An 8625-nucleotide genomic window follows, 5' to 3' on the forward strand; every position below is an offset into this window, starting at 1 on the left:
CCAGGCAGACTTGTCAGGAAATTCCAGGAGAAGGTAAGAACAATGGTAATAGCTTCTGTATAGTTAGAAGGCCAACGTGTTCTAGTTTTCTATTAGCATTATTTGTTTAACCCATGCAGCCCTTGAAGAAAGCTTTGACATTTACAATACAGATCTATGAACACAAAAGACATTAAAGTCGCAGTCCAGCCCATGGACCATAATAAATTATTGCCCATTATATTTTCAGTTTCATTAAATATAGGTCATTGATACCTTCGAAAATAAGAAGATATAATTATAGTGTTCCAGTTGAAAAAGAAAACATACATTCTTTATAGGTTATGTTTTTACTTGGTTCCAATTTATAAGGACACAAAGAAGAATATTTTATATTTAATTTAAATTTAGTTACTTACGGGTAAATATATATATATATATACATATATATATATATATATATATATATATTTTCAAATAAAATTATCTATTAATTATATTGCCAAATTGATGGTTGTGTCTGCAAAGTGATACTGATTCTTTAATAAGGAAATCCATAGCTCCCCAAAACATGTTCAATAGAAGAAAAAAAATCACTCTGGGTTATTAATTTATTTGATCATATTTACCTTAGATCTTTATTTTTAAAGCATTTGCGAAGATACATTTGGAATTTACAAAATTGTGATACGACTCACCATTACATTTCAATCATATATAAATCTGCCCCTCTCATTATAATATATATATATATATATATTATATATATATATATACTGAGTTAAGTTATGGTGAGTAAAAAAAGTGACAAAAACCCTCCACAGCAAAGCATACCCAGTTGACCCCACACTGATGAGACCCATTAAGGGCAAAATAGCTGTCTGTGGGTGGGTTTTCTGGGTATGCACCTTAACCCTGGCTGTGCTCAAAGCTGTGACCATGCAGCAAGCTTAAGCCTATAGGGAACCATGTTAAAAATGGTTTTTGAAGCAAAAAGTGGCACCGTGTGCTCATTTGCATGTCATTTCCCAGAATCCCTTGCTGCAGTGGAAGTGCTGTGTGCTGGGTGATAATGGTGAAAGGCGGGGTTGCAGACCTGCCTAAGGCTGCGTCCATAGATGGACCAGCCGTGCTGAGGCGTGCGGACGCTCCGCGCTGAGCCCCTGCATCCTCAATGAGGATGCCTTGAGAGGGGGCTCACGCGAGCGTCCCTAGGCGTGCTCAGGCTTTGGAGTTTTCAGCCGAGCGCCAAGCTGTTTTTCAGCGCGCTGTCGGCTGAAAACCTCCAATCACTGCACAGCAGCGTCAACGTCACGGCGCCGTGACGTCGGCGCCGTGACATTGACGTCAGTGCGTCGCGGACGATTGGCCCAGCGACGTCACTGCCCCGCCTCCAACCACCTCCCCCCGGCTCCCTTCGCGCACGCTGGCTCGCCTGCAAGTCCGTGCAATCGCGCTGACTGAAGCAGGCGAGCCTCAGCGTTAGCGCGCCTCCGCTCTCCCCACACCTCTATGGCCCGGGCCTAAGACATGCAGATGAGCATACAGTTGTGTATATATATATATAATATATATATATATAATATATATAATATATATATATATATATATATATATATATATATATATATATATATATATATCTCATCATCATCATCTTCAGCCCTTGTAGATCCACTGCTGGATGAAGGCTACCCAAAGGATCTTCCACATACTGTGGTTGCAAACCTCTCCACCACAGGGCTCCAACAAATGATAAATAGATATAGCTACAAATATATCATTTAATGCTATACATAGTAATATATGTACATAGTATAATCTTAAAGTTATTATTTTTATAGTACAATTATTACATGTCCATGTATCCATATAAAATAAACAGATGCACCTGCAATTTATACACAAAAACTAGTAACATTATTAAATCATTAAATAGCAACAGGTAACACAAATGACATTAATTCCCCTTTTCCCTAGAGTTCCTAGAGTTTATACCCAAGTCTATCATTACCATATCTCCCTTGTATAAGTGTATCCTGTGGGAGATTACTAGCCCTGAGCATAAACCCATCTCAAGTACTCAGAGAAAAGCCGTATTCATGCAAAACAGCAGTGCGTTGAGTGACACGGGGCGTGGTTAGCAATGAATGGGCGGGGGAGACACCTTGATAGCCAATCAGGGAGTTGGGCTAGGGATGGATTGACAAATGGGCGTGGTTTGTGGAAAGCCCTTTGAGCACAGGTAGGGAGATAGGCAAACTCCAGTTGGAGGAAAGGCGGCTGCAGTAGTTGCTGCTCCAGGGGGGTCACGATCAATAAGGATCACTAGTATATAGCAATCATTGTATCAATGCAAAGCAACAAAACAAAAAACAAGTGGACAGGCAGAGTGCAGGAAACTTCTACTGGAGGGGAGGGTACAAAGTGATCACTAAATATATCCACAGCCTGTGGAAGAGGATCTAATGTTACAGTGGAACTGAGCCTGGGATCAGCATCAGTTTAATGTCAGATCAGCAAGATCCTGTGTGAGTTGAGATCACAGCATCAGAAAACTGCCGAAATACATGATCTGGACAGCAAGAGCCAAGGACAACAAATGAAGACATTCCCTGTTAAATGAGGGGAAGTGTTGGAAGTAAAAAAAAGAAGTTTATCTGCACAAGACTGGGAGCTCGATGCTCGGCAGAAGTTTGGTGATCAACACCATTAAACATGTTTGGAAGAAGAGAACATGTGATTTCAAACCTTCCCAATGAAGCAGTACAAGGCAAAGGACTATGCTTTTATTTGGGGTATTATTTCATTACTCCTTGTGGTGGCAGCAACTTGTAGTGTTCGTATGATCCAGGGGAAGTACATATGTGCACTGAGGGGAAACAACTCACTCAAGAAAACCTTTAAAAAAAACGACATCTACTTGTGCTTCTTTTTGCTACATGAATCTGTGAGCAGAAGAGATATACATATATATTTTTTCTATTTATTTAGCAAAGCGTCCAAAGTTCATTCTTCAATTCATTTGTATTTGAAAGGAAAAGGGAAACCTATATATGGCTTTGTCCTGAATCAGCACATGGCTTGAAGTTGACAATCCTCCTGCACTTGCTTAAAGGTACATCCATGTCAAACTTTACTGTTAATGTGTTTGGAATCTGTAGTATTTTTGTTTTAGGCTGGTAATTTCTTGCATACATATTTAGTATATCTTTAACTTCACGACCATGTTAACACTGTGATTGATATAAGTAGTATTTTTTATTTCCTCATCTTGTGTATACTTTGTCCTATTTAGTGCAATATGTTTGCACAATATACATAATATTAATAATTTGAATAATGTCATCTAAGTAATACTATCCTATAAATAAGGATGACTTCATTCATGTACTCAGCTGTGTTATTCATTACTGTACTTTTTTGTTTGTTTTAAAAAGGTATCCAGCAGTATTCAAAGACAAGAACACTGGGAATTCTGTGCACAACACACATTCCCCACAAATAGAACCTATTGATTACTTGAGTTTGGGAAGAAATCTGCTTGGGACCATGGTGTATGTTGCTCAGGACTGAATCCGCGTTAAAGGGAAATGGTGAAAAGCTTATTGGTATATGAAATGATGGCAGGATTAAGGTGTGGAAGCTTTTTCCTGGGCCTGGTGCTTCTGCTCCTCGAGTTTCCAGCCCCTGTACCAGCAGCATCCAAAGCAATAGTTTGCCAAGAGATAACGGTACCCATGTGCAAGGGCATCGGCTATAATTACACCTATATGCCCAACCAGTTCAACCATGACACTCAAGATGAAGCTGGGTTGGAAGTGCACCAGTTTTGGCCGCTGGTGGTAATACAGTGCTCACTTGATCTGAAATTTTTCCTCTGTAGCATGTATACACCTATTTGCCTTTTGGACTATAAGAAGCCTCTCCCACCTTGCAGGTCAGTTTGTGAGAGAGCTAAAGCAGGTTGTTCTCCTCTGATGAGGCAGTATGGTTTTGCTTGGCCAGAGAGAATGAACTGTGACAGCCTGCCAGTGCATGGGGACCCAGAAACCCTTTGCATGGATTATAACAGGACAGAAACCACCACACTGCCACCTCTTTTTCCAAAGCCCACCTACCCACCAAGGGGATCTAAAAACCTGACTCCTTTGCATGGCCAGATTCAACCAAGCAGTGAGTGTGATGGTGTTTGCAAATGCAGGGAACCTTTCATCTCCATAACTAAGGAATCCCATCCACTCTACAACAAAATCAAGACCGGCCTGGTACCCAATTGTGCTATACCATGCTTCCAACCCTATTTCACCCAGGATGAGAAGACCTTTGCCACTTTCTGGATAGGGCTATGGTCCATTCTGTGCTTCATCTCAACCTTCACCACTGTAGCCACATTCCTGATTGACATGGAGAGATTCAGATACCCAGAGCGCCCTATTATTTTCTTATCGGCTTGCTATCTTTTTGTATCCATTGGGTACATTGTTCGACTTATAGTAGGGCATGAAAATGTTGCCTGCAACAGAGACCACATCCACTACGAGACCACTGGACCTGCCCTTTGCACAGTTGTGTTCCTGCTTATCTACTTCTTTGGAATGGCCAGCTCTATTTGGTGGGTAATCTTATCTTTCACGTGGTTCTTGGCTGCTGGGATGAAGTGGGGCAATGAGGCCATCGCCAGCTATTCTCAGTATTTCCACATGGCTGCATGGTTGATCCCAAGTGTCAAATCCATAGCTGTTCTAGCTTTAAGCTCTGTGGATGGAGATCCAGTGGCTGGGATCTGTTATGTAGGGAACCAGAACCTGGACAACCTTCGTGGTTTTGTGTTGGCCCCTTTGGTGGTGTATCTTTTCACAGGCACCATGTTTCTACTTGCTGGCTTCGTGTCACTTTTTAGAATCAGGAGTGTTATAAAGCAAGGAGGCACCAAAACAGACAAACTGGAAAAACTGATGATCAGGATAGGCATCTTCACTGTACTTTACACTGTACCAGCAACCATAGTTGTTGCATGTTACATATATGAACAGCACTATAGGGAACACTGGGAAAAAGCCCACAACTGCTCTTGCTCTCTGGACAAAAAGAGATCTAGGCCTGATTATGCAGTCTTCATGCTAAAGTACTTTATGTGCCTAGTTGTTGGGATAACCTCAGGAGTTTGGATCTGGTCTGGAAAGACCCTGGAATCTTGGAAGCAATTCACAGGTAGATTTTGTAGAAGCAGCAAACCTATCAACGCCTCCACTTACAGTGAAGCCAGCACAGCACTAACAGCAAGGACTGGTTTGCCAAGCTCTGCTTTATACCACAAGCAAGTGCCACTGTCTCATGTGTGACAGCCTCTTGCACTGCAAAAACAGAATCAGGCGAACGAAGCTAAGGGCCCTACAAGCTCTTTGTTAGGTTTCAGTGTCCTGCCACTGCTGCTTTCTTTATGCTCTGACAATATATACATTGATATGTATCATTGTAAAAATGTAGACCGGTTTCTTTTCTCTTTGTTCACATTTGGAAGCTTTTAATACGGAAGACCCTTATTTTTGTTAAAGACACATGAATGTGAGGGATCATGCACACACCACCTCATAGAATTTCTTAACAAGGGGGCACATTTATTAGACTCCCAAAACGGGCATTTTGGATTTAAAATCATGTGTAAATACTATTTCAGAATATACCTGTGTTAATGTCAATTTACCAAGGTACTTTTAGCAAGGAATTTTGGCTGCTTTTTCATGATGTGGGGAGTAGTTTTAAAATAAAAGCAGTGAAGGAGGACTTACTTGACACATTTTAATGCTATGTATTAATTTTAGAATGGGTTGTTATCCCTGGCTAGATAAAATCACGGGCCAAGTCTAACCTGGAGTTAACCTTCTATACTTAAAGTTGTTAATTTCAATTTTTGGAACATTTTCTAAAGGGCAGAGTAGTAAATTACTGCCATTGTGTATGGCCGGTATGAGATGGCTTTAAAATATTATGTGACAAGGGAACAGGTCAGCGAGCCTCCCGTGGTCAGTGTCATCTCTATTTTATCCCATTAAATAGTGGGAGAGACTTTAATACATAATGTGTTGCAGCTTTATTTAACCCCTATAGAAAAGCCTCTAAATATTCCTCATGGAAACAAGATAATTACTGTGATATGTGAATTTATTGCACTTCTTACTTCTATGTGCCAAGATTTATAACTGAAAATGTTTCTCCAGAGTATATGGCCCATTAAGGAAATGACAAAAATACAGAGAATATAGTCATGTTTTATCCGATGTTGTTTCCAATGAATGACATCAACCCAGATGGATACTTTTTTTTTTTTGTGAATAAAAAAAAAAGTGTGTATTCAGGTTGGGAAAATGCATTATAGGACTGTCTGTTTCTAATGTTTTGTGACAATCAATACATTTCATTTGTGCACTATAGCTTTATCTGGAAGGCTTAAGAACTCTGTGTAAATGTGGTTACATTGTGTTCTGTGACTGCGTAGTATTTGTTTTTGCTATTCTTTGTAAAATATGTTTGAAAGTACCTGTCCCATCCCTTTCTCTCTTTATATAGTGAAAGCTTTCTAGGTTACAGTTCCCATATATTTGCCATTGTGTTAATATGGAGTATAGCTCTAAATTCCAAAAGCAAGAAAATATAGACTACATGGTGAAGTATACTTCCATGATTGCAATACCAATGGTAGGTAGGACTGCTGCATTAAGACTATGTTTATTGTGATAAACCTAAAATGCATGACAATACTGTAAAAAAAAAAAAAATATATAATTCAGCATTGTCCCATTACTTTAAACTATTTATTTGCAGAGCAGCTGCTTTGAAGAAGGTTATAGACAATACAACCATAAGAAAACACCAGCTTCTTTGCTGATACAATCATTTGAAGACCTACTGAGGCTTTCTGTTATACCCTAGATTCTTTTTTCAAAGGGACCTGCATGATGTGTGGTGACAATCCGCCCCTTTGTAATGCATTGTATAGTGTTGTAAATCCCACAAGCAGCTAAAAGCAACAGTTCCTCCTTCAGTTTTTTTTTTAAATTTACCTGAGCTGCTGTGTGTATTTCAGATCCCCTCTCGTTAGATATTATCGTGTTTTAGGGATGTGCCTTTTATGTATAAACTTATAAGGTTACATTCGTGTCGTTTCACATACTGGAGTTTCGACTTCCAGGAACCCACTAATATATTTCATAGCAGGATCCAATAAACTATTTAAAATCAAGCTATATGAAAGTTACAAAAAGGTGCAGTTCAGCAGCTTGTTCAAAGACAAGATGTTTCTCATTAAAATGTTAGCTGAACCCCCTATAAAATTAATGAATGTTTTGGTGGAGAACCTACAGATCCATCTGGGCCTTTGGTCAATGAGTTATCAATGGTTTGGGCTAAGATACAAAGTGAAACAGGTGTTGCTTCTCCAGCTCAAAGCATAGTAAAATGTAGGCAATAGTAACTGCATTGGAAGTTTCATGTTTACAGTCACATGCTTTGCACAGGGAACCTTAGGATTCATAGGCCCTCCACACCACTCCTGTTTAATGATGGCAAACAAGCAGAGCCCATTGTGCAAGATTTATGGCATTTTCATTTGAATTGCCCAATGAGTCATGTGAAGAGCATGATTTATTCCTGCCCTGATCACAACATGGCTCATTGCTTGGACAAACATGGGAAATGACTGCCATTGTGGCAAGTATATAGTAACCTCCGCACTGCCAGATATACATTATAACTGTGCAAGTTGGTCCTGCTTAAAATATATTAAACAGCCTACATTTGTCATTAAATTTAAATTAATATGAGAAACTTCAAGATACAGCAGAAAATACGTTTTAGCGTTAAATTAGTTCATTCTCCCCTATTACCATAATCCTATTCCAAGTTCATACCAAGTAAAATTGCAAGTTTGCTTCAAAGACCTGGAGTACTCTATTTCTTAAAGCTGCAGTTCAGGCAATATCCTGCATGTGTGTTTTTTTTAATAAATCAGTTCTGTAGTAAGAAAAAATACTTTTAGCATTTTCTGTTTTAAAAACAACAACTTTGAAAGACCAATTTTCTTGTATTCTATTTTAACAGCCATTTGCTAAGGCACTGCCCCTTCATGTCTTGTCACAAGCCCTGGCACACCCCTTTGTCAGCCCTGCCCTCCCTCTAGCACATGTCAATGCAGGATTGCTCATGAATATTCATGAGCTTCCACTGACAGACAAGCAGAATATAAACAGATCCCTTCACTAATTATGTCACCACATTTCGACCTATCAATACATGGAGAACGAATTGACCTGCAGCTATACAGTTCTTTAGGTAATTAGAGATTGCACACATTAAACTATTAAAGTAAAAAAATAAATAAAATAAAAAAAGACTGAACTGCAGCTTTAAGTATAGGCAGTGGGATATTTGTTTACAGTTTCATACAGCTTGTATTTGCTACTTTTAAAAGTAGCACTACTTAAAATATTACATCCTATGTTCAATAATGTAGGTATCCAGTACTTGAAAGGAAACCAATGTTTAAGTCGACCCTTCTTTTAAACTTTGCTGCGGGCTGGGGCTTCCAGAGGCTACATTACTCTGAATAATCTTAGTTGTATTGGAAATGTACACATGCTTAGGTAT

At 39.3% G+C, this 8625-nt stretch overlaps 1 protein-coding gene across 1 annotated transcript; it reads left to right on the forward strand.

Annotated features, from left to right (window-relative positions):
- The first annotated feature begins 2227 nt into the window (after positions 1 to 2227).
- On the forward strand, positions 2228 to 8369 carry FZD5 (frizzled class receptor 5). The gene is made up of 2 exons (XM_075608515.1): positions 2228 to 3097; positions 3420 to 8369. The coding sequence occupies exon 2, from the start codon at positions 3573 to 3575 to the stop codon at positions 5322 to 5324; it is 1752 nt and encodes a 583-aa protein (XP_075464630.1). The 5' UTR covers positions 2228 to 3097; positions 3420 to 3572; the 3' UTR covers positions 5325 to 8369.
- Positions 8370 to 8625: the final 256 nt, after the last annotated feature.

Source organism: Ascaphus truei, chromosome 7, assembly GCF_040206685.1.
Source record: "Ascaphus truei isolate aAscTru1 chromosome 7, aAscTru1.hap1, whole genome shotgun sequence".
In the NCBI taxonomy this organism is placed as follows: domain Eukaryota; kingdom Metazoa; phylum Chordata; class Amphibia; order Anura; family Ascaphidae; genus Ascaphus; species Ascaphus truei.